The following is a 26,757-nucleotide window of genomic DNA, read 5'->3' as shown; positions in this document are numbered from 1 at the left end:
CAGCCTACATAGGCTTCATGTTGTGTCTGTCCAAAAGGTCCATGGAACCTGGCTTCTTCCTACCAAAATATTTGGCTAGTTCCAGAGAAATAATTGGGATTCTTGGATAAAACGGATTTCTGCTAATCCCTTTAGCCCAGATCAAATCTCATCAGAACTCAACTTCACTGGCCTCTAATATACACTTGTTGGAAGGCTGCTCATCGCTAACAGTTTTCCAAGAAGGATGTTGTGTGCCCTGTGAGATAAATACGCTTAATGACTAAAAATAAAATAATGTATATGATTCTATATTTTATATTCAGGAATATAACATTCAGGAACACACACACACACACACACACACACACACACACACACACACACACACACATATGCATACACACCCCTGAAAAGTTCTTCATTCTTCAGAACCTACATTTCTATAGTTCTGGAGAATCTCAGCGTTCTTACAACTGTATCTCCTACCCAGTGAGACACTGTTATTTCTCATCTGGTCTTGGCCCTATTCTTGTGACATCCTCAGCTCCTGACCTTGCTCCTTCTACTGCATTCAGTGTCTTCTCCTTGTTTGGTGGCTAGAAAGCACATGACTAACAGAAAGGAAAAAACAAAACAAAATGTGTTGGTTGTACCCGGCAAACGAGAGCACAAGATATAGCATCTGACTTCACATCAGCAGAATTGCATTATGCTTCTAACCTGTGCTGTTTGGTTCCAGGAGCTCGTGTGAATGCCAAGGACAACATGTGGCTGACCCCGCTGCACCGGGCTGTTGCCTCCAGAAGTGAAGTGAGTGATTATCTTATTTAATCTAGCACCTCCAGTTCCTAGAAAGAGAAAAATGCTTTCTGCTGAATTAGGGATCCTCACTGGTGAGCAAGAGGCTTTTACTTCTATGCAAGAGGGTTACCAAATTGAACAGCTGTTTGTTTAAGCACCTCCTGTGTGCCAGGCATGGTGCTAGGGGCTGACTGGGGTGGTCCAAGATGGACGGTGTGATCCTTGACTTCAGTGAGTTCTCAGTCTGAAGGGGGTGCAAACAGGTAAGCAGATCTGTACAGTATCATAACTGAATTGGAGGAGGAAGCAAATAACTGTCTTCTTGAATAGACGAAGTCTTCCAAGAAGACATGTCAATTGAGCTAGTCCTTAGAGGATGATAGGGACTTACCAGGCCAGGAAAAGGAGAGAGGGCTGAGGCAGGAGGAGAAACATGCTGTAGGACAAGGGTCATGGAAGTGATTGAATGGTGGGTTCAGTTGGATATAGCTGGAACACAGGGTGTAGTAGAAGATAAGTCTGATAGTAGAGGCTGGGTCCAACAGCAGAGGGCTGGGTGTCCTCTGAGCAGCGGGGAGTGTTGACAGCAGAGATAAGTTGTGAACCTGACAGGATTTGGAACTTGTGAGGGTGAGATGGAAAAGAAGCCATTGGGTGAATGGTAACACCATTACCATTGGTAACCCAATGGAAGGCAGAGGCAAAGGAGCAAGGGTTGGGGAAGTTAATCATTTCTGTTTGAACATGCTGAGTTTGGCAAACATGGCACTGGAATGTAAGCACCATGATGGCAGGGATTTTGTTTTGTTTCCTGATGTAACCCAAGCCTGGTACATTGTAGGTGTTCAAGAAAGAATTTATTTTGAATGCTGGGAATTTGGGTGAGGATGGCAAATATGTCTTTTAATTGGAACATTTTGTCCATTTACATTTAAAGTAATTATTGATAGGTATGTACTTAATACCATTTCATTAATTGTTTTCTGGTTGTTTTTGTAGTTCTTTTTTGTTTTTTTTCTTCTTTTGCTGTCTTTCATTGTGATTTGATGACTTTAGTGTTATGTTTAGATTCTTTTCTATTTTTCTACGTGTATCTGTTGTAGGTTTTTGGTTTGTGGTTACCATATATGTATATGTTGATGATCTCTTAATTTCAAACATATTCTAACAACTCGGAATTTTTACTCCCCCTGCTATATTTAATGTTTTTGACATCATATTTTACATCTTTTTGTTTTGTGTATCCCTTAACTACTTATTGTGGATATAGATGATTTTGCTACTTTTGTCTTTTAGCCTTTCTACTAGCTTTATAAGTGGCTGATCTACTACCTTTAGTTTATGTTTGCCTTTACCAATGAGATTTTTCCTTTCATAATTTTCATATTTCTACTTGTGGCCTTTTCTTTTCCACTAAGAGAAGTCCTGTGAACATTTCTTGTAAAGCTGGATTAGTGGTGCTGAATTCTTTTAGCTTTTGCTTCTCTGTAAAACTCTTTGTCTGTCCTTCAAATCTGAATGATAACCTTGCCAGGTAGAGTATTCTCAGTTGTACGTTTTTTCCTTTCATTGCTTTGAATATAAAGTGCTACTCCCTTCTGGCCTGCCAAGTTTCTGCTGAAAGTCAGCTGATTATCATACCCCTTGTACATAACTAGCTGCTTTTCTCTTGCTGCTTTTATTTTTTATTATTATTTAAAATTTTTTAATATATTTTTAGAAATTATTTTATTGAAGTATAGTTGATTTACAACGTTATGCTGCTTTTTGCTCTATAGCAAAGTGATTCAGTTATACATATATGTATATATATATACGTTCTTTTTCATATTCTTTTCCATTATGGTTTATCACAGGATATTGAATATAGTTCCCTGTGCTATACAGTAGGACCTTGTTGTTTATCCATTCTATATATAATAGTTTGCATTTGCTAATCCCAAATTCCCAATCCATCCCTCCCCACCCACTCCCCCTCCCTCTCCCCCAGCAAGCTATTGCTGTTTTTTTTGTTTGTTTGTTTGTTTGTTTTTTGCGGTACACAGGCCTCTCACTGTTGTGGCCTCTCCCGTTGCGGAGCACAGGCTCCGGACGTGCAGACTCAGCAGCCATGGCTCACAGGCCCAGCTGCTCTGCGGCATGTGGGATCTTCCCAGATCGGGGCACGAACTCGTGTCCCCTGCATCGGCAGGCGGACTCTCAACCACTGCGCCACCAGGGAAGCCCGCTATTGCTGTTTTTAAGATTCTCTTTTTTTCTTTAATTTTTGTCGTTTTAATTACATTGTGTCTTGGTGTGGACCTCTTTGGGTTTGCTTTGTTTGGAATTCTCTGCGATTCCTGGACCTGGATATCTGTTTCCTTCCCCAGGTTAAGGGAGTTAGCTATTACTTCTCTGCCCCTTTCTCTTTCTCTTCTCCTTCTGGGACTCCTATATTGGAAAGGTTAGTACACTTGATGTTGTCCCAGAGGTCTCTTAAACTATCCTCATTTTCTTAATTCTTTTTTTCTCTTTTCTGTTCAGCTTGGGTGATTTCTACTACTCTGTCTTCCAGATTGCTGATCCATTCCTCTGTGTCATCTAACCTACTGTTGATTCCTTCTAGTATATTTTTCATTTCAGTTATTGTGTTCTTCAGCTTTGTTTGGTTCTTCTTTATATCTTCTAACTCTTTGTTAAAATGCTCGCTGTGTTCATCCATCCTTCTCCTGAGTTCATTGGGCATCTTTATGATCATTACCTTGAACTGTTTATTGGGTTGACTGCTTATCTCTACTTTAGTTCTCTTTCTGAGGTTTTGTCTTGTTTCTTCATTTGGAACATACTCCTCTATCTCCTCATTTTGCCTAATTCTCTGTGTTTATTTCTATGTATTAGGTAGGTCAGTTACATTTCCTGATCTTAGAGAAGTGGCCTTATGTAGGAGATGCCCTGTGGGGTCCAACAGCATGCTTCCCTCTGGTCACCAGAGCTATATGCTCTAGGGGTGCCCCCATCTGGGCTGTGGGCCCCCCTCTGTTGGAGCGGGTCCAATTATTGTGGGTTTGCTGGGAGGCGGGGCTGGCTCCTACTTGGTAGGCTGTGAAGTTCTGCCTCATGGAGTAGCTGTGGGCCCACTGGAGGATGGGTAGTTTCCCCAAGCAGTTAGCTGTGCAGCCTTGGGGGTGTCGGGCTGGTGCTGGTGGGCAGGTAAGTCCCCCAGCACTAATAGGCTATCAGGAGGATTCCAAAATGGCACTTGGCCAGTGCTGACATCATTGTAGAATGAACTCCCCCAAATGGCTGCCACCAGTGTCTTTATCCTCAGATGGAGTCCTGGTTGCCTTCTGCCTCTCTGAGAGGCTCTCCAAGAATAGCAAGTAGGTCTGACCCAGGCTCCTTTTAAACTACTGCCTCTGCACTGGGACTTGGAGTATGTGAGATTTTCTACATGCCCTTTAGGAGCAGTCTGGTTCCTACGCTCTCTGGCTCTCCTGAACACAAGCCCCACTGGTTTCCAAAGCAGAACTTCTGGGAGCCCATCTTCCTGATGCAGGATCCTGGGCTGGAGAGCCCAATGTGTGGCTTGGACCCCTTGCTCCTTGGGGAGGACCTCTGCCATTGTGATATTCTTCCCACTTCTGGGTTGCTGACCCAGGTGTATGGGTCCTGAGTATACTGCATCTTAGCCCCTCCCATCCATCTCATTGTAGTTCCTTCTTTATATCTAGTTGTGGGAAATCTTTTCTGCTGTCTTCAGGTCATTCTCATAGATAGTTGCTCTGTAAGTAGTTGCAATTTTGTTGTGCCTTTGGGAGAAGGTGAGTTCAGGGTCTTCCCACTCTCCCATCTTGGCTACATCCCATCCTTCCTTTTGTGAATTCTATCCTATAGCCATTACTTTATGCCTCCCCTAAAAAATAGCTGGGGAAAGGGAAGCTTGCTTGAGAGGGGAAGAACAGAGAAGGTTTGGGCTGGTCTTTTGGAGTTTTGCTACTAACACTTGCCAAAGAAGATACATGTGTTCAGTAAGAGAGCTGGTACATCTGTCTATTGCTTAGACGGGGCAAACAGTGATATTCCTTACACAAATATGTTTTAAAAGCCATTTCTTCATTGAAAGGCTTATAAACTCTATATTGTCTTCAAAACCCCTGTGCTTCTAAAATGTGGGTAATTGATCTCTCTCAGGGCTTCCAGGTTCCGGGTTCAATCAGGGAAGCAGAACCACAATGAGAAATATAGATAAGACATTTATTATAGGAATTAGAGCTTACACAATTGTGTGAGCTGCTGAAGAAGTTTATGTAAGGCTATCCCCTTGGTTTCTGTGTGGTCCTAAAGTCACTGTAGGCCAGCAGGGTCTGCAGTTGAAAAGAAAAGCTAAACATGAAATGGGGGAAAACAGGGATAAACTGGAACCCCTGTCTGTCTCTCACTGCCTCTGCATCGTGGATGTGGGTGCCTTGCAGAAGAAGCTGTGTGCTTCACCTCTGAGCTTGCATGCACCTGGCCCAGGAATGGGAGAAACTGAAGAAGATATGGCAGGATCTGAAGACGCATCAACCTGGTACTGCCCTTTGCCAACACAGTGATGCAGCTGGTCAGTGACACCGTGCACAAGCTGCCTCAAACCTGGCACCCAACATGCCAGTCAGTCTGTGGTTTCACGTATGCCTTCCAAAACTCACGCACATTTCTCCAGCACCAACCCTAAATGGAACAGTACAGCGGAGGGAACTCTGCAAAACGTCGCTCAGCTTGGCTAACTTAGCACAATATAAAACTACCATTGAAATTGTTTTTCTGTTTTAATTAAAAAGATCTTCTAGGCAGTAAGTTCTTTGCAATGAGTGGCATGCCTATTGCTTGTCATTGTAGGTTTAGCATCTAGCCTGCACAGGAAACAATTGTTTTGTGAGTGATTCCTTAAAGACTGGGTTTTCCACTTAAGCTGTGTTCACCTGGTTCTCTGTGACACTGCTAACATGGAGCTAGTATACAGCACAGAGAACGCTGGTGGTAATCATCTTTCATGCATGCAAGGTAAACTAACTTGAAGTTTGTTTATGGGAGCATGGCACTAAAAGCAAGTTAAGCCACCGGATCCTGCAAAATCAGAACAAGTTTCAAAAATAGTGTGCAACAAGATATCAGGTTAAGTCAAAGTTATCAGTATATGTCAACATTTCTGAGCCTTCTTTCCATCAGGCAAATTTCATGTTTGGATTTCTATGCCTGGAAAAATAATGTTCATTTGCTAAATTCATTTCCTGAGCCTGTTACAGCAATAGGAGTGTCAGGTCATAATACTGATTAAACATTCACCCATGCTTGACATTATGAAAGCTCCTCTGAGACAATAAAGTAGATCAAGAAATGGTCATATCCCTTAAAAACTGTCCACAATAGATTGGGTTGTGGAGATGAACCTTTAAGACTTAACTTGGCACTGACCAGGCTGCACTGTGTGCTCCCTTCTAGGCCCAGTCCCCTCCTCCTCCCGCCACCACCTGCTCCCCATGCCTGGGATTCCCAGGGAGGAAACACCAAACAGATAATCGGAGCCCACCAGTGCTGTGTTCTCACTGACCCGCCCAGGCCACCATTCATCCCCCTCTTTCTCCGACTGCTCCCACAGCTGTGAAGAAATGAAGAGAGTCTCATGTGAAAATATTAGGGAAACTTATTTTGCAATGCTAGATAACATACACGAGTAAGATTTGGGGCTGCCAGGGAAAATTATCTGAAGTGCTGCTGTGAATTATTTCATATCGTTTCCCCTGTTTAGCTTATTCTTGTTGCTTTTTTGTTTCCCGTGGAAAAGAACAGCTGTAGGGGAAAGGAATGAAATGCACACCAACCTGGAGGGTTTGACACATGTTTATTGAAGCCCACTCTGTGGAAGGCGCAGTGTTAAATGTGGACCTTAAGGGGGTACAAAGTGTCCCTTCTTGGACACTGTGTGGAGGGCAGACAACCAGTACACAACCAGTACACAACCATAGAGCCTACTGTGGCTTGTGTCCAAATGTGTTTGACCTTTCACACATGCATTTTCTTCTCCAATGAACTGAGAGTAGCACCAAAGGATTTGCTGAACTTGTCACTTTTCTGTTCTGGAGGCTATTTTGTGGTTAGAAATGTTGAAAATAGTTGTATCCTGTCTTTGGGGTGTAGAATTGAGGATATTGTGTTCAAATATGTATTGTCACGGTGAACATTTATTGAGCACTTACTGTGTGCTAGGCTTACTGTGTGCTAGGCAGTGTGCTAAGCACTTTCTGCACATTATTCCATTTTAGCCTCTGAATCACTCTCTGAGATTGACACCGTTATTAATTCTAATTTAGGAAACATGATCTCAGAGAAGTTAAGGAACAAACCTAAGATACCACAGCCAGCAAGTGGAGGAGGGTGTAACCCGAAAACCTGCTCTCCTAACTGCCGTGCTCCACTGCTGCCCTCACATCACATGGGCACCCCTAGGGATACTGGTCCAACTAATAAGATGCATCTATTTTTGTGTCTGTGCAGACAAAAGTCTGACAGGTATAAAAATGTTTCCCAGATCTGATCAGGAGAAGCATTTTATTTTATAGCTTAAATTTTAAACATCACATTTTCCCCTTCCCTCTCACAAACGGTGTCATTATGGTGGGCTAAATGCTAATAGACAGGAGAATTGGAAAAATTATATGGGAGACTTGAATGTTATTGCTTTCCATAAATTATCTTTATGATTATAAAATGATGGTCACATATAGAACATATATCGTACCTGGAATGGGAAGAAAGTAAGCATCTTATAACCTATTAGAAGGTAGATGAGTAGTATTCAGATTTAGTGTGCATTGAGATCATCTGCAGTGCTTGTTAAGTACCTGTTCTAACACTGCTATATATAAAATAGATAAACAACAAGGACCTACTGTATAGCACAGGGAACTATACTCAATATTTTGTAATTTCATGTATATATATAGCTGAATCACTTTGCTGTACACTTGAAACTAACACAACATTGTAAATCAACTATACTTCAATTAAATAAATAAATAAATAAAATTATGCACACACACAAAGTACCTGTTCTAGAACCTCACCCCCCAGTGATTTTGATGATGCCTATAATTGAGCCTGAAAATCTGTATTTCAAAAAGAAGATTCTGATGCATGTGGTCTACATACCACACTTTGAGACCAGAGATTAAAGATTGGAAATACTTTAGTATCTGGCCTTCCCAATGTTTAAAGCCAGTGGTTCTTTTTTTTTTTAATACTTATTGATTTTATTTTATTATTTATTTTCTTTATTTTTTTGGCTGCGTCTGGTCTTAGTTGCGGCACGCGGGATCTTCGTTGAGGCGTCCCGGGTCGTTTTTGCTGTGGTGTGTGGGCCCTTCCTTGCGGCACGCAGTCTTCTCTCTAGTTGTGGCGCGCCGGCTCCAGGGCGTCTGGGCTCTGTAGTTTGCGGCACGCGGGCTCTCTCGTTGAGGCAGGCGAGCTCCGTAGTTGAAGTGCGCGGGGCTTAGTTGCCCCGCGCCACGTGGGATCTTAGTTCCTCGACCAAGGATCAAACCCGCGTCCCCTGCATTGGAAGGCGGATTATTTACCACTGGACCGCCAGGGAAGTCCCCCAGTGGTTCTTGAACAGTTTGAATTCTTTCACATCCCCAAGTCTTCCCTTTGTACTCCTAGTTCTTAGAATAATTGTACTCTAATAATAATTATAATAATAAAGTGCAAGTTTAGTTTAATAATAGGTACTTTTAGAAGAATAATTTGATTAATGTGAACAAATTAGGCACCGATTTATACAGTTCTTACAGGATATGAAATTACTATAATCAATAGAGGGTAAAAGCCCCAGCTGGTTATTATTTTACATTAATAGAGTGAATGCCTTCGGGACCCGAGCGCAGCCTCAGGGACCTTAGCCCATGTAAATGTCTTGTTAATTTTCCTGCTGTATATAAAAAAAAGTCATGTTAGTTTTTGCATATTATTACTTAGAGAGTTTGCTAATGATTATACCACTATATTTATTCTACCCAAATTTATTGAATATACATTAGGTGCCAGATACCTGCCAGGCTTTGTGGCAAGTATAGAAAATTGTATGAGACTCAGACCCTGGTCTAAAGCAACTTACAGTTTATACAATTTGACATTGTTTATGCCTACCAGGACTCTGTATAGTCATAAAGCATTACTTTTCCATGAGTAATTTATGATCACTTAAATGCAATGCACATTTGAGAGTAAGAAAAACAAATATTGGAGGCAGCAGTTTTTAAGGCACATGTATCCTATTTCTTCTCATCTTTTCCATGTGCCACAGTGTATGTTTCTACTTCTTATACAGGGTTGGAGTGACCTTTTATAAAAGGAGAAAGTCATAAAAAGTAGAAATAAAATGACTGCAGATGCCATCTCCAGTTCCCTCCTGTGTCACATCCCGTGACAGTTCCTCCTTCTGTCTGTTATTTCTGTGTCTCATATGGGACAGCCTACTGTGGAGTGTAATCCAACAAGGCCTACAGTCCTAAGGGTGAATGCTAACTAGGCTGATCCCTCCACTCAGGAGAAATGCCGGAATCCTCACACATGCTTGTTCATTAAAAAAGAAATCAAGGCTTTGAAGCAGCATTGCTCACAGTGTGGCTTGTGACTAGTCTGAGTCTTTTTGTCTTTCCTTTTGTGACATGAGTGAGCATTTAGCAACTTTTAGAGAACTTTGATAGAGTACTTTCGTGCCTGCTAAATTAAATGATAAAATAATTGAGTTTATAATTTCTTTGTCTTTTTTTCATTTTATTATTCTTCTAATTACTCATGATGAATTTGAAATAATAATAATTCAAAAGAAAACTGTCCCTTCACCACAGATAGTTTGAAAAGTACTGTTTTAGTATCCTTTCTTGATTCAGAAATTGTTCAGCTTCCCTTCCCCCACATTAGCTTCTTTTTAACCTTGTAAGTTTCTGTCAGTGCAAACTCCTAGCTGTTAATTTTTTAGCCAATGTGTGATACAGGAAAAGAGAGACTTCTTTTGATTACAAAAATCAGTAATTCCAGCTACATGTAAAAGTATGAGATTAGATTACTCCCTAACACCATACACAAAAATAAGCTCAAAATGGATTAAAGACCTAAATGTAAGGCCAGAAACTATCAAACTCTTAGAGGAAAACATAGGCAGGACACTCTATGACATAAATCACAGCAAGGTCCTTTTTGACCCACCTCCTAGAGGAATGGAAATAAAAACAGAAATAAACAAATGGGACCTAATGAAACTTAAAAGCTTTTGTGCAGCAAAGGAAACCATAAACAAGACCAAAAGACAACCCTTAGAATGGGAGAAAATATTTGGAAATGAAGCAACTGACAAAGGATTAATCTCCAAAATTTATAAGCAGCTCATGCAGCTTAATAACAAAAAAACAAACAACCCAATCCAAAAATGGGCAGAAGACCTAAATAGACATTTCTCCAAAGAAGATATACAGACTGCCAACAAACACATGAAAGAATGCTCAACATCATTAATCATTAGAGAAATGCAAATCAAAACTACAATGAGATATCATCTCACACCAGTCAGAATGGCCATCATCAAAAAATCTAGAAACAATAAATGCTAGAGAGGGTGTGGAGAAAAGGGAACACTCTTGCACTGCTGGTGGGAATGTGAATTGGTACAGCCACTATGGAGAACAGTATGGAGGTTCCTTAAAAAACTGCAGATAGAACTACCATATGACCCAGCAATCCCACTACTGGGCATATACCCTGAGAAAACCAAAATTCAAAGAGTCATGTACCAAAATGTTCATTGCAGCTCTATTTACAATAGCCCGGAGATGGAACCAACCTAAGTGCCCATCATCGGATGAATGGATAAAGAAGATGTGGCACATATATACAATGGAATATTACTCAGCCATAAAAAGAAACGAAATTGAGCTATTTGTAATGAGGTGGATAGACCTAGAGTCTGTCATACAGAGTGAAGTAAGTCAGAAAGAGAGAGACAAATACCGTATGCTAACACATATATATGGAATTTAAGAAAAAAAATGTCATGAAAAACCTAGGGGTGAAACAGGAATAAAGACACAGACTTACTAGAGAATGGACTTGAGGCTATGGGGAGGGGGAAGGGTAAACTGTGACAAAGCGAGAGAGAGGCATGGACATATATACACTACCAAACGTAAGGTAGATAGCTAGTGGGAAGCAGCCGCATAGCACAGGGAGATCAGCTCGGTGCTTTGTGACCGCCTGGAGGGGTGGGATAGGGAGGGTGGGAGGGAGGGAGACGCAAGAGGGAAGAGATATGGGAACATATGTATATGTATAGCTGATTCATTTTCTTGTGAAGCTGAAACTAACATACCATTGTAAAGCAATTATACTCCAATAAAGATGTTAAAATGAAAAAAAAAATCAGTAATTCCCTAAATAGCCATAGAATTACTTCCTCTTAAAACCAAGTTAAAATGCTTACAAGATTAAAATTTTTGAAAGAGAAATGCAACTTTGAAAAAGGAAATTGTAGTCTTTTTAAATCAAAGCTTCGTTTTTGTGAAAATATTGTATTACATTTCTATTAAATGTAGGAAGCCAGTTTGTCAGGCTAAAACTTCAGAGTTTAAAAATGTAAATAACTAAGGAGAATTAACATTTCAAAGTATTTATGTCAGGGTGCTTGGCTGTTACTGTGTGCTGAGTAAGCTCTGACCTAGTAGAAAGTGCATGAGCCCTTAAACCCAGGCTGGCAAACCATCTTCAGCCATCTTCCCTATAAAATGAAGCTGCCTATCAAATGAGGGGGCAATCCAGATAACCCCTGAAGCCTTTTCTACTTCTAATATCCGGTATATCTGTGAATTTAATTCCATAATCATTTTATACTTGTATTTTCATTTTTTTAAAAAAGGTTAATCCTTGGAAATTGAATAAGAACCCCTCCTTTGTATACTAAGTATTCCTTGATAGAGTCCTTTCTTGTCAAGTAAGATGAAAACTGTTCAATTCACTATATAAGCAGATATAAAAGTAAAAATGGAGAATGGCAAAGTTAAAACATTTTATAAAATTGGAGAAATAAAAGTAACGGTTATTCTAGGTGTCCTTGAACTGTGAAAATGAATGTTGGTACAAAAGACACATGGTGTGGGCTTCCCTGGTGGCACAGTGGTTGAGAGTCTGCCTGCCAATGCAGGGGACATGGGTTCGTGCCCTGGTCTGGGAAGATCCCACATGCCGCGGAGTGGCTGATCCCGTGAGCCATGGCCGCTGAGCCTGTGCTCCGGAGCCTGTGCTCCGCAACGGGAGAGGCCACAACAGTGAGAGGCCCGCGTACCGCAGAAAAGACACGTGGTGAAAGGGGCACTCACGTGGGAATTATGTAAAGTTCACATGAAAAGAAATTTATTAGAGACCCTACCCACTTCTTTTTTTCCTATCTGATCAATGAACTTGAACCTTTTCCTTTTCTAATTTTCTAGGTATAACCCAGATGTTGGTCAGGGGCATCTAGCCTTCTAAATGGATATGACTGACCGGAAACCACTTGTTCAAAGTCTGATATTCTCCCAACAATTCCAGAGAATTCCTGGCGATTTAAGTTTTGGTTGCCTGGCTCCACAAGCCTGCTCTTGCTGCATTCATTGGGTTTATGCTTCAGCTTTCTCCTCTTCCCTCTTGGCCTGTTGACTCTGTTCCCACCCAGATGTACACCTCCTCCCTAGAGCGCAGGGCCACATCCTCTCTCCAGTCTCTCTGTCCTCATCCCTTCCTTCCTGCCAAGCTCTAAATGCTTCCCACTCTATTATGCAGAGCAATGCAACTCTGTTTGGCCCCCTCCCAGAATTCACTGTAGACCCACCATCACATAGCAAGAGCTGAACTCAGAGGCCTCTGACTCTTTGCATAGGACCTGCCCTCCTTAAAAGACTATTTGGACTTAAAAATAGTATTTTTTCATACTGGTAAATAACAAAATTTTATTTTAACCAGATTTGATAATTTATAGTTTGTGGTAATTCAAACAGAGAGCTAGTCCAGGGGGTCGGCAAACTTTTTCCGTGAAGGGTGAGATAGTAAATATTTTAAGCTCTGATGGCTGCATGTGGTCTCTGTCACAAATACTCAACTCTGCTGTTATAATTTGAAAGCGACCATAGATAATATGTAAACAAATGAATGAGGCTGTGTTCCAATAAAATTTTATTTACAAAACCAAACCAAAATTTATCTGATTAAAATATTTTTAGGGGCTTCCCTGGTGGCGCAGTGGTTGAGAATCTTCCTGCCAGTGCAGGGGAATACGGGTTCGAGCCCTGGTCTGGGAGGATCCCACATGCCATGGAGCAACTGGGCCCATGAGCCACAACTACTGAGCCTGCGCGTCTGGAGCCTGTGCTCCGCAACGGGAGAGGCCGCGACAGTGAGAGGCCCGTGCACCGTGATGAAGAGTGGCCCCCGCTTGCCACACATAGAGAAAGCCCTCGCACAGAAACGAAGACCCAACACAGCCAAAAATAAATAAATAAATAAATTTATATATAAAAAAAATATTTTTAGAAGTATTGTCTACTTAAGAATACATTTTTTTCCCCACAAACTCCAAAAGCACTTATTTATATATAAACCATAACTGGCATATGAATGTATATTTTCTTTGCTTAAAGTATTGCTGTGTGTACAATGCAAATCATTCCTAAATATTCGTTTAAAAGTAGGGCCTCTCCTAGGTAATATCTCATTCACCTAGTCGCAGTTACTCTAAGAGCAATCACATTTTGTTACCTTTAAAAAACAAATTTCTCATGAATTGGTCTTATAGTATAAAGTTGTGAAATGTTCCTGTACATTTTCTGTTTTGTTAGTCTCTCCTGAATTTACATAATATTTAATGCAAAGCAAGAATCTGTACAAGTACAGTAAAATAATATACAAAGCAAAGGTATTAAAGAGACAGTATGTATTGTTATTTTGCTGTGAATGTGTGAAAAGGATATATACCGTTTTTTATAGTACTGCTTTTGAGATGGTTATCTCCAACCCTTTTGGCCACGTATCTGCAAAACGTTTTCTGCATGCATCTCCAGAATATGCATCTCATTTATTTATAAATTATATATAAGAACTACCATCATTAGATAATATTTCAAGTCACAGGTGAAATGTTAAAGTGAGGCTTTTCATTTGTCCTAGTCTTAAATAACCATATAGATAATAGACTTTTGTTTTATATATAAATTTATTTGTTTATTTTTGGCTGCGTTGGGCCTTCGTTGCTGCACACGGGCTTTCTCTAGTTGCGGCGAGCAGGGGCTACTCTTCCTTGCCGTGCGTGGGCTTCTCATTGCAGTGGCTTCCCTTGTTGGGGTGTATGGGGTCTAGGCGCATGGGCTTCGGTAGTTGCAGTACGTGGGCTCAGTAGTTGTAGCTCATGGGCTCTAGAGTGCAGGCTCAGTAGTTGTGGTGCACGGGTTTAGTTGCTCCATGGCATGTGGGGTCTTCCCAGACCAGGGCTCGAACCTGTGTCTCCTGCACTGGCAGGCGGATTCTTAACCACTGTGCCACCAGGGGAGCCCTAGATAATAGACTTTTGATGATTTCTCTGTTTTTGCCAAGCTCTTGTCAGATCTGATTAAATTTGTCATTACTTTTACCTTGTAATGTAGGTGATAGAAAGCTTTTACGAAGAGTAGAGGTGTCAGCTGTGTGACTTTCACATCATTTATGCTTGCATTAGTATTATTATTATCTTTAATCTGTGGGTTCCTTGCATAAATCTTGTCCATTTTAGGGTGTTTTTAGGTTAAGGGTACGTATTACAATCTGTAAATGGACTTGGCAGGCCATCACTCTGTATTTCAGTGCACTCAAAGTGAATGAATGGAGAGGGCAAGCCCTGCCCCCCCAGCACTGTGGAAGCCCCACCCCTCCCTGAGGGTATCTCTAACACTGTGAGGCAGGATCTTCCATGGAGCTGACTGAGGGCAGGATGCCAATCCAGAAGTTAAATACCAGCTTAAATGCTTTCCTTTTTAAAGAAATAAAATATAAATGGAGGTTCCAATATTTTCTTCCTGTATCACAGTTGACTGCACATCTACATAAACTGCATAATTTATGAGATGAAAGTTGATAAAAATATTATTTTTCTCCTATTTAAATCTTAATGCTTATATTGTGATCTAGCTTTTCTTTTCTTTTTTGTTCACCCACCTAGTTTTTAGGATAGAGCCTGACTAATGTTTCCTTCAATCTTCCATAGTTCTAACAGTGTTTTTTACATAGTAAGCGAGCATTAATAATACGTGTACACATGTTTCACTCTAAAATGGGCTCAAGGACTATTTAATAGTCATTATCATCAGTTGTGCTGAGGATGGGTGGCATATATCTTTTTTTTTTCCTTTTTGGTAATCTTAACAAATTGATTGTTTGCTTGGATCCTATCAGTTTATTGCCCTTTATTTATAGCATCTAAATGGAGCCCCATTGTTTTCTTAAAGTGTATTCTCTAATTTGCAAAGTTAACTTCTTTTTACTCTCATTCTACTGTTCAAGTTAGCCATTCATCTCAATATGTTGCCACTACTGATTCATGGAACATTTTTTTTATTTCATCCTTTATGTCCCTGGTTAAAATGTTAGTTCTGAGAGTTCAAATCATCTACTTTTTTGCGATTCTTTATATCCCTGCATGATGAAGTTGACAGACAGTCCAGGTCTTTGGGGATTAAGGTGGACACGGGTAAGTTCTTTGTCCATGAAGGGTGGCAGGAATGTGGTACTAATGCCTTTCATTGGTCTGTTGATGCCACATTGACAAGGTGTCCATAAAGGAGCCAGGGACATCCAACTGGTCTCAGGGATGTCTCTAGACAGAAAGAGAAACAACCGACAGCCGTTCCCTTCTCTCGAGAGAAGCTATGTCCTTTACTTGACTAAAGAGAAGAGTGTCCTCAATCCTGGCTGCATAACGGAGTCCCCAGGGAGCTTTACAGACATTCTGAGGCCAGTTAGAATCAATACAGAACCGTCGTGTGTATTTTTAAGAGCTCCCCAGGTGATTCCATTGCACAGCCAAGGTGGAGAGTTATAGTTCAAGAGGCTAATAGGATGATTAGGTCAATAGAAGGAAAATCAAAAGTGGGAGGCTCAGGAAGGGTGAAGGGACTCAATAGCGAACAAAAGTCTCATTTTAACATAGAAAAGATTGGGGAAAGAAGGAACAATTTCGTAACTTCAAGTTGATGGTGGTAATAGACATCCTCTACCCTTGACCGCTTATTGATCACACAGGGAGGGTTGAGATTTGACCAAGAGAACCAAAGATTTATAAATTGATCCAAGAATGTCTGGAGAGCTTTGAGGCCTTTGGCTTTGGAAGATGGAGGCTTACTGACCAATATGGCTAACCTTGGGGGATCTTTGGGGGCCCTTTGGTCTATGGCTGTTGTAACCTGCTGTGCACACTTGCACATGAGTGCTCTCGTTTGGCCTAAAGATACGTTATATTTCGTAAGGAAACCTTACACTTGGAAGTTTATTTGGTTTTGGAGTTTTGCCAGGGCTCTTGGCCTAACAGAGAAAGGGAGAGTGAATCTGTTTTAATCTGTGCCACTCTTTTCATCTTCATCCCGTATGACCTTGCTTGTCTCAGAAGAATATATGTCATGAGCCAGCCTGTCATGAGCCAGAAAGGGAGCCTTTCCCTTTCTGTGGTTCCAGGGTCTGGTGAAGCATCTTGTACGCAATAAGGATTGACTGAGCGTGTGTCAGTGACCCCTGCAAATTCTGCTTTTGTTGTAGGAAGCAGTGCAAGTGTTGATTAAGCACTCGGCTGACGTCAATGCGAGGGACAAGAACTGGCAGACCCCGCTCCACGTGGCAGCAGCCAATAAGGCTGTCAAGTGTGCAGAAGTCATCATTCCCCTGCTGAGCAGCGTCAATGTCTCTGACCGAGGGGGACGCACAGCCTTGCACCACGCCGCTCTGAATGGCCATGTGGAGGTCAATGTCCTCATCATTGAGAGCAAGAATCCTCCCCACAGACCCTCTTAGCCCCATGGGGAACCTAATCTCATTGCTGAGGCTTTTAGATACTGTGACAATAATATTTGTACACCAAACCTTAGGCAACTGTACCTATTTTAAATTTAGAGCCACAATGAATTGAAAAAGTAGCCGACACCTCAGTCTTTCCCTCTGACACACATGCCGCAGGTTGGCCGTGGTGTCTTCCTACTTTGAACTTCAGATCTCTGACCCGCCTTTAGATTGGACATTAATTTGGCTCACATCACCTGCTGAGGGTGAGGACCCCTCACCGTTACAGAGTATACGCTTGATTTCACTGTCGGTTATCTTTCAGATGGTTAATTTACTCTTGGCCAAAGGGGCAAACATCAATGCGTTTGACAAGAAGGACCGGCGTGCTCTGCACTGGGCAGCGTATATGGGTAAGGATTCCATGAATGGAGAGCAAAGTGCAGATAACTTGAACTAAAAAAGCCCCGGGTTTCTCACTGACCACGCAGGTTTTCTCTTGGGCGAGCCTGACTTCTTTTCAAGCTTGGGATTCAGTTGAATTAAGATTCGGTCCTTGTACTGGCATGCACAGAGCACTCTAATTGGGCAGTTGCTTTGTCAGAGATTTATTTATCCTACAAAGAGCAGGAGGGATGAATCATGGCATGGCCTTCATTGAATGTGTTTCAATCTGGATTGGAAAGCGGCACAAATTGTGCTTATTTTAACTTGTTATGGCAGCAAAATAAGGTGTTTAAAGAGAAAGAAGGACGGGCTAGCAAAGCAAGGATGTAAATTTCATTTGTCTTTTTATTTATAAATATTCCTGAAAGAAACAAAAAGGAAGGAATAAAGGACAACACCCTGACTGTCGTGTAGGTGGAGGTGCCCAGAGTCACTGTGGGTGATTCTGCTGCTGCACTGCCGGCAGAGCTGGGGCTTGCTTGCTGCTCCTACCAGCTCGGGTGCGGAAGACAAAGGAAGACATTACATTTCTATGCTTTTCCTCTTCACTTTTGTTGGCACTAGTACCACTGACAAATGAGAGCCCTCATAGAGTTTATTCTCAGTGTTGACTCTTGGGAAATGAAGAACTAAAAGAACTAAGATCCTTCCTTTGTGTTTCTAATTGGAGAACATCCTGCAGTTAGAAAAGCAGAAAAGCAGGATTCTATCAGCACCAAGTTATAAACACCCTGACTGCCCATCACAACACAGGAGATTGTGAAAGATCTACACAGTGGGACACTATGCAGTAACTACAGTGATGATATCATTAGTATTTTCTTAACATAGAAAGATTCTGTGATATGTTAAGTGAAAACAGATCATAATACAGTATGAATAATACAGTCCTCATTTTTGTTAAAAATATCTATAAAATGAAAACAACCTGGGTTGTATTAAACACTGAAATTACTCACTGAGTATCTCAAGGGATTGTGGATGATTTTGGTTTCCTTTTAACACCTTTTTGCCTTTTCTGAATCCTTTTTAATAAGCCTACGGACCTTTTATTATCATAAAAAATAATAATGTTAATTGTGGGGAGAAAAAAGAGAATGGGTTCGGGCAGGGATGAAATAAATTCTGTGGCTATAGATAGGCCTGAATGAATTACTGGACTTAAAAAAACAGAATCTTAAGATTTTGCACGCATTATCCTTTTTTACAAGGCGACATGGACTTTCGAGTTGTTTGAAGCAGGTTGGATGTCTGCATGGTCCCTGCGGGACTGGAGCCAGTGAGCGTTTGCCCCATGATGTTTAGGCAGAGCACACACTAAGCTAGTGTGACGTGGGACTCAAAGAACCTGGAGTTTCACGTTTGTTCTTTGCTGATACATGGCTAAAACATATGTGTAGCATTGCTTTAAAGCAGTAAAGTTACATTTTTGTGTGTCATCGGGATACATGTAGGAAAACATATACAGATGACTATCTTTAGGGACTAACGGACAAAACCAGGGCAAAGAGCTTAAGATAGCACCACCAGTAGTTCAAAATAGTTTTTTTCTGTACATAAGTCTTCATAAAACTAGCCAAGACAAAACTCTGTCTCTTTTGTACACACACACACACACACACACACACACACACATACATACATACATACATACATACATACATACATACATACATACATTTTAGGCCCTGGAGCCAGTACTCATCTTCTACCCTTTAGTTATCAACAATGTTTAGAGCAATGATCTTGAAGCATCGAACAATCTTTAGTCAGGAAATAAAGGTCAAATACATTTATTGTTGTATATGTAGCAAGATAGAGAACAAAGGAAGATATTCTAGAAAATATGCCAACAGGAGTTGAAACTAGAAGGGTGTTCAGTTTAGCCAGCAACTCATGAGAACTTGAAGTTGAACCATATGAAGTTGCCATGTTTGTGGGCCCAGAAAAGGGTCAAACAGCAGCAGTTGCATATGATTTAACAATAATCTGGAGTTGTTCTGATTAATTGATCTTTTTTTCTTTCATTAGTTTTTCCAAACCAAATTGTCATTGTTAGACTTTTCAGTGAAGAATGGCAATTGGTTTCAAAAGCATTGCTTTCATTTGACGTGATTTTTTTTTAGTCTCTGGTTCTAACATGTTGGCAGGACCTCCACATTATTTATTTGTAAACAGGCATCAATCTCCTTAAAGAGAAGCCTCACATGTGAATCATCTTCTTTCTTCCCACAGCACTTACATGATGCCTGACACATAGTACGTACTCCCTAAATATTTGTTGGATATTTGCCACGAAGCAGCTTTTTATAAACAGCTTAGCAAGATGCTGGCGGCAATAAAAGCTGATGGTGATAATTCAGGTGGAATGAATTGTCAAATTGTCCTATAAAGGTTAACGATGTTTTCTGCTGCTTTGTTTCTACAGGCCACCTGGACGTTGTGGCTTTGCTCGTTAACCACGGCGCGGAAGTGACGTGTAAGGATAAGAAGGGCTACACGCCCCTGCATGCTGCGGCCTCCAACGGGCAGATCAGCGTTGTCAAGCATCTCCTGAATCTGGGGGTGGAGGTGAGCTATGATTCAGGCATCACCCCATGGTGCATTTGTGGGTTTTCTGTTGTTCGGAAATGAAATCCTGTGTCTTTGTGGGTTTTCTGTTGTTCTGAAATTAAATCCTGTTTGCATTTTAATTCAAGAGGGAAAAAAAAAACAACCCTCATTTCTTACCATCCTGTCTTTTTTGAGTTTACATGGGCAACTGATGAAGGGCAATGGGGCATATGCTAAGTCGTAGAAAGCCAGAAACAGACTAACTTTCTATATCAACATAGAGAAATATTTTAACATCTAGGATACATATCCACCAGTCATTTTTAAAAGACTGGCGAGGTTTCATCATCCCACCTTTAGAACCTAGCCTTCTAAATCGTGGCTTCCAAGCAGAAATGAATGACAAACATGCTGAGCTGGAGAAGTAGACCTCACCCCCTTCTCCTTAGGTAGCAGGGTGGGCGCGGTAGTGAGGCTGTCCCGGAGGAAAGGAAAAGCGAGCTGCGATAGTGAGACGGTGATAACAGCAGTCAGGGCAGGTCTGGGAGAGCAAGAGGGAGCTGGGGGCTAAATGACCAGGGCAGCTCCACAGCCCAGCCACCAGAATGTGGCCTCTTGAGGTGTCAGCAGAGCGGGTTCTGAGTTCAGGCCCCACAGCAGCTCCCTGAGCACCTCCCACCCTTTCCTCTTCTGTTCGCTGTTGAGATGCGGGCTCGTTTCTTGCTCCCCCGATTCAGTTCTCCTCTGGCGTTTTGAGGCAGCTTTGCCTCTCCCTTTTTGTCCCTTCCCTAGCTGAAAGATATCTTGCCACAAGTGGAAACCTCTCACTCTTCCTCCCAGCTCACTTTTTGTCACTTTCACGTTTTGCTGAGCTTTACCTCTGCGTGAGAAGCCTTCCCAGGATGACCACGCTGGGGCAAGAGTAAGCTCTGAATGATCACACTGACAGATGGGTATTTCCTTCCTCCAGCACAGCCGGTAGGCTTTTGGTGGGAAATGGAGTAAATTGGCTTCAGTGCTTTTAATCGCCCATGTTGGACTCATTTGCAGATTGATGAAATCAACGTGTATGGAAACACGGCCCTCCACCTGGCCTGCTACAACGGGCAGGATGCTGTAGTCAACGAGCTGACCGACTACGGTGCTAATGTGAACCAGCCCAATACCAGCGGGTTCACCCCGTTGCATTTTGCTGCTGCCTCCACACACGGTGCTTTGTGTCTTGAACTATTAGTAAACAACGGGGCGGATGTTAACATTCAGGTATGACTCTCTCTCAGTCTCCCTATCTCTCAGTGTGAAGTACCTTTGCGTTGAGCCTCTGTTTGAGCAAACTCACCTGCTGTAAATTACAATTAGTGAATTGTAACTCTAAGGGTCCTGATTCTTGCGGACTTATCCTATATTGTCGTGATGTGGAAACTTCTGCAGCAGTGGTGGTACCAGTGGATGACACTGAGGTTCTAGCCACGTGCCCTCGGTAGCTTAGTGAATATATGGGAGCAAATACTGGGTCTCAGGGATGTGGATTTGGCTGAGATTCTAATACTGAGGTGAATGTTGAGCTGATGGGGCAGAGATGCTGAGCATGAAAAGGAAGCCTAACCTAACGATCTCAGGTCTGTTTCCAACCCGCAAGGCCCTCCAAGGAGTTTCTCAAATGGTTTCCTGGAGTAAACCCCAGATAGTGGCTTCAAGTATATGATATTAATCATATCATATTATGATTAATATACTTATATACTATATATAGTACTTATATACTTATACTTATATAAGTACTTATATACTTATACAAGTATATACTTATACTTATATACTTATATACTTATATATTATATATAGTACTTATATACTATAAGAAGTAAGTATTGACTTGCTTTTTGCTTGGGCATCAAAACTAGAGATTGCTTTTGCGCTGAAGATTGATATCAGTTGAGATGAGGAGGGATAGAGAGAATTTGAGAGAGGACATTCCAGATCCATAGAATGGCAAGCAAAGGAGTTGAGAGGTCTCGATAGGTAAACTTTAGGTAACCAGTCTGCTCACTGTAACAGATAACCAAGAGGAACTTTTGCAGGTAGCCTTCATGATCCAGGTTACATCACTTGGATGCATTTAGATTGTAGCACAATATCCTGATTTATACCAAGTGACCTTGTTCGCATCCTCAGCTTCCCTTCTCCCAAGCACACAGGAATTGTAAAGCAAGGTCCCAGTGTATTCTGTCTCTGCTTTTGAAAAATTGTTATTTCCAAGGTTTAATTTCAAGAATATTGGATCAGTCTATTTTAATGATCTCCTCTATTCACTATTAAAGTCCTTTTATATTTTTTCATTTAATTTATAATAGTGGGGAAATATGAGACAAACTCTCAGAATAGCGATTTATTGTGATTGGAGTACAAATCATATGAAAGAAAGGAGCCAGGAACAAGCTGAAATGTGACCTGACCAAGAATGAGCACTTATCTACTGCCCAAGGAGTTGGGGCCTCTATAGGGTGTGGGTCCGCTAATCATTATAGAGGCCACATGATCAGAACTGAGCATTAGAAACGGTAATCTGGCCACAGAAAACCAGAGACAGAAAACATAAAGAAAAAAATGTATATATGACTACATAAAATTTTTAAACTTTTATATAACAAAACAAAACAACAAAAAAGACAAAAACAAAAACCTTAACATAAAATTGAAAGGGGAGCAACTTGGAAATTTTTCAGCAATATACATATAAGCAAGGAGTTAACATATTTAATATGTAAGAGCTCATAAAAATCAATAAGAAAAAGTCTGATAGTCTACTAGAAAATATGGGCAAATGCAGATCACAAGAGAGAGAATACAATATCCATTAAACTTATGAAAAGATATTCAGTATTACTAATCATTAGAGAAATGCAAACTAATACATTTATAATACTAATACATTAATATTTGCCTTTAAAATTGGCAAGCATCAAAAAGACTAGCAATGCCCAGTGTAATCAATGAAAAATTAAAATGCAATAAGTAAATATGATCCAGTTTTATAATTTCAAAAAGTATGTGTCTATGTATGTGCATAGAAAGAGAAAAATATCTGGAATCTCCATCAGTATCCTAGCAACAGTTATCACTCCAGCGAGGCAAAATTATGATTTGGATTTTTAGTTGCTTTTCAATATATTTGTTTTAATCTTCTTATTGTGATGCCATAAGTATGTGTTACTTTTATATCCAAAAGAAAAAGAAAAGCTATTTTCATTTTTATAAAAAAAAAATTTCAGATATAGTGGACCTAGGGAGGGGACAAGTAGAAGATAACTGGAAGTCAATGAAATGGGTCTGGATAAGAGGTAATGAGGACAGGGGGATGGGGACAGCCAACGGAGGGAGAGGCTTTGCAGAAAGCAAATCTCTGGGATTTCGTTGGACAAGAGATGGAGGAGATAAAGATGAGTATAAGAATTGAAATCTGGGCTTCCCTGGTGGCACAGTGGTTGAGAGTCCGCCTGCCGATGCAGGGGACACGGGTTCGTGCCTCGGTCCGGGAAGATCCCACATGCCGCGGAGCGGCTGGGCCCGTGAACCGTGGCCACTGAGCCTGCACGTCCAGAGCCTGTGCTCCGCAACGGGAGAGGCCACAACAGTGAGAGCCCCGCGTACCACAAAAAAAAAAGGAATTGAAATCTGGCTGAAGAGGTAGTACAGCATAGTGATTCAATGTCCAGTTCTGTGTCTAGACTGCCTAGATTCTCATCTTTCCTTGACTTTTAGTAATTATATAATCATAAATAACTTCTCTGTGTGTCTGTTTGTTTATCTGTAAAATTAGGGAAACAGTAGTATCTTCCTCATGGGACTGTTGTGAGGATTAAGCAAGTTATCTCACATAAATTACTTAGAACAATGCCTGCCACATAGTGAGTACTCCATAAACGATTATTGTTATTAAGAGGGATGTCAGGAGAAAGAGTAGGCTTAGAAGGTAAAACCAGTGAGTTTAGTTCTTAAGAAGCTGATTTTGAGCCTTTGATGCAGCCAGTCTGAGAAAACCAATAGTGCAAAATGTGATTCTCTAGCATGGGAGAGCAGTAGAGAATAGAAGAAAACACCTAGGTTGTCTCATTCACATAGAGGTGATCGATAGTTGAAACTGGGAGAAAAGGATGGTGAGATCACCCATGGAGAGAGTACCTCATAGCATGAGTAGAGAAGGGGCTGTAGGACTCCAGTAACCCTTCACTCTTAGGATCAGGAGGAGGAGGAAGGCCAGAGAAACGGATGAAAAAAGAAGAGTTAGGGGGCTTCCCTGGTGGCACAGTGGTTGAGAGTCCGCCTGCCGATGCAGGGGACACGGGTTCGTGCCCCGGTCCGGGAAGATCCCACATGCCGCGGAGTGGCTGGGCCCGTGAGCCATGGCCACTGAGCCTGCGCGTCCGGAGCCTGTGCTCCGCAACGGGAGAGGCCACAACAGTGAGAGGCCCATGTACCGCAAAAAAAAAAAAAAAGAAGAGTTAGGGAAGATAGGAAGGAAACGAAGGGGATGGAGTGTCTTCATGAAGGTAGAAAGCAGGCAGAAATCAAAAAGTAAACTAGCTGAAGAGAATTTCAGAGTTCCAGATCTTGTAAGGGGACCCCATCCAAGGTCCTACGTGGAGGTAGGATGAAGGTCTTTAGGGGCAACAAAGCAACCAAGGTGGGGAAAGAGCCAACATGTGGGGTTAGAGTCTAAGAGGAGGGTGGTAGAGGACAGGAGGCAAACAGGTGGCTCAACCGTCAGTGTCCCCAAGACTTGTGACACTTTTCTTGCCATCCTAATGTCTGAGGGACATCCTGTGGATCCTCTAAAGGAAGGAACATTATTGAAGTTAGATAAAGAATCTCTATTTACCAACCTTAATTAATTCACGGGGTTATCTGATGCTTTCCATTTCCTCTGTAAAACATGTCAACTGATGCTTTCAGTGTGCCCGATACTGAGGTTAGAAGGCCACTTTCTGGCATACCTACCTACTTCTCCCAGGTAACTGACCAGCAGCCAGTTCAGATCGGATAAGAGGCTTCAACTAGGTATGGTGCCTTGGTTTATGGCAGCCTTCTCTTCTCCCCCACAAAATGGACATGGAAAGCATAGCTACTTAATTTTAATAGTTAATTTTTTCCTGTAGACTGCTAATCATCAATAGAGTATAAGAAGCACCATTAAAAAAAGTCTGAGACTTGGGTTTACGTATTACCTAATCTGTGTAAATGGGATTTTGAATCCAATCTAGCCTTCTCCCTCAGTCTCCCCATCTACTCTATCTACATCCTAATTCTCTTGAATCTTTATGAGTTAACTCTGGATGCGTGGATCATCTAACATTTCCGTGGAGCCATTCGGTCTGACTGGAGGTTGTTATCTCTCTGCACCACATTGCCCTTGGATTTTGAAAGTGTTTGTAGATTGCAAGACAATTTGTATTTGTTTAGATTTTCCAAAGTTAGAAGAAAATAGCAGATTGAAATGTAGCCAATACCTACTCACGTGTTCACTTTGTTTTCCTCTGTCCTCACAAAACACAAAAAGTGACATCTTCATGAGAAATTGCAAGATGATGGAGAGGGGAGGAAGGTTATGTGTCCTGCATGCATTTTACAGTCCCTCATTTTGCTTAGATTGACAATGGCCCTGTGCTTGATTTCGAATATTGTGATATCACAAAGTTTAATTATTATAAAATAATAGAGACACAATACTTAATACAATAATCTGTTGAAAGTTTACTTTTTTTTTGCAAATAGGAAGAGCATGAGGAAATATGAAATAATTTCCCTTCTCCATCAGAGACCACGTTGTAATTTTTGTAGCATCTCAAGGCTCTTTTTGGAAGCACTCAAACTAAGCATTAAAGAAGACAGTAAACACGTGGCCATGCTGGATATGACTTAGAAAGATAGATTCAGAAATTACCATTGCCTACCTAACATTCCGCCTGCCTGTGGTCTCAGTTCTTTTCTGTGCACGGGCCCTTTCGATCACTTAACCCTAAGAGACTGGAACTGAAGCCCATCACACATTTACTGAAGTGGACCAGCTCCCTTCTTTGTATGTACCAGGACCAAGTTATATTCTATAATTGCATTGCAGAGGTTGAAGATGAAACTGGAATAGGCAAGAGTAAGCAGTAATAGCGACATGGCCCTTGGATCTTAAGAGAGGAAATGAGGAAAGGAGGGGGGTGAATGTCTGAGCCAACCACGTGCCATCTCCAGCCTTTAGAAGCATTAAAAAATTAGACTGTATATGGCTTTTTGCACACCAGGGTATTAGATTGCTCTTCCATTGAATTAGGAAGCCCTTTGGGGTTTCTGGCTATATTTATTTTATAGAGACTTTATTGCCCTCCACCAGAGCCACTGAGCTTTGTGGCACCAGGGGGCACTGTGCCACAGAGAACACAGTGCCTTCACCTTCCTGGGGAGTAACTGTGTATTTAAGTTTAGAGAAGGTTTATGGGAGGAGGAGGAAAGAAAGCATTAGAAGTGGAAGAAAAGAATGAATGGATTTCTGAGAATGGAAACGCTTCATTAATTCAAGGATTAATCTTCCTTGGATGATGGTGAATTCTGCCCTGAAAGAATACTAATATTTGTCATAAAATATTCTTAGTCCTCACTGGTTTTCTTTCATGACTATGGCTGAACCATAAGTCAATAGGAGAGCTATTAAGCAAGTTCTCAAGGTCACAAAATTTTCCAAGCCCTGAATCTGCTCTGGGAGAATGCACCTAGAAATTGGAAGGAGGTTAGAAACGAAGAAGTTCTTCTAAAAGCAAAGCTTTGAATAAGTGGGAGAACTGATCATTTCTTCTCCTTTGAGCATTCAGGGAATGTTTGGTATCTGAAGTTCTAGGGCCAGCAGCAGCAATGGCAAGTTCCCCGCCA

The 26,757-nt window shown here is 41.4% G+C and overlaps 1 protein-coding gene across 2 annotated transcripts in view; it reads left to right on the top strand.

The window, feature by feature from the left end:
- Positions 1 to 26,757, top strand: part of ANKRD44 (ankyrin repeat domain 44) — a 321,168-nt gene that overhangs the window by 177,624 nt on the left and 116,787 nt on the right. For both annotated transcript variants that reach the window (XM_082841652.1, XM_082841651.1), the window contains exons 4-8: positions 722 to 792; positions 16,606 to 16,806; positions 17,168 to 17,255; positions 19,718 to 19,860; positions 20,893 to 21,105. In XM_082841652.1, coding sequence (XP_082697778.1) covers positions 722 to 792; positions 16,606 to 16,806; positions 17,168 to 17,255; positions 19,718 to 19,860; positions 20,893 to 21,105 — 716 coding nt within the window. The remainder of the gene's footprint in view (positions 1 to 721; positions 793 to 16,605; positions 16,807 to 17,167; positions 17,256 to 19,717; positions 19,861 to 20,892; positions 21,106 to 26,757) is intronic.

The sequence above is a fragment of the Leucopleurus acutus genome (assembly GCF_964270905.1).
Source record: "Leucopleurus acutus genome assembly, chromosome: 6".
NCBI lineage: Eukaryota > Metazoa > Chordata > Mammalia > Artiodactyla > Delphinidae > Leucopleurus > Leucopleurus acutus.
This window is presented reverse-complemented; position numbering and strand designations above follow the sequence as displayed.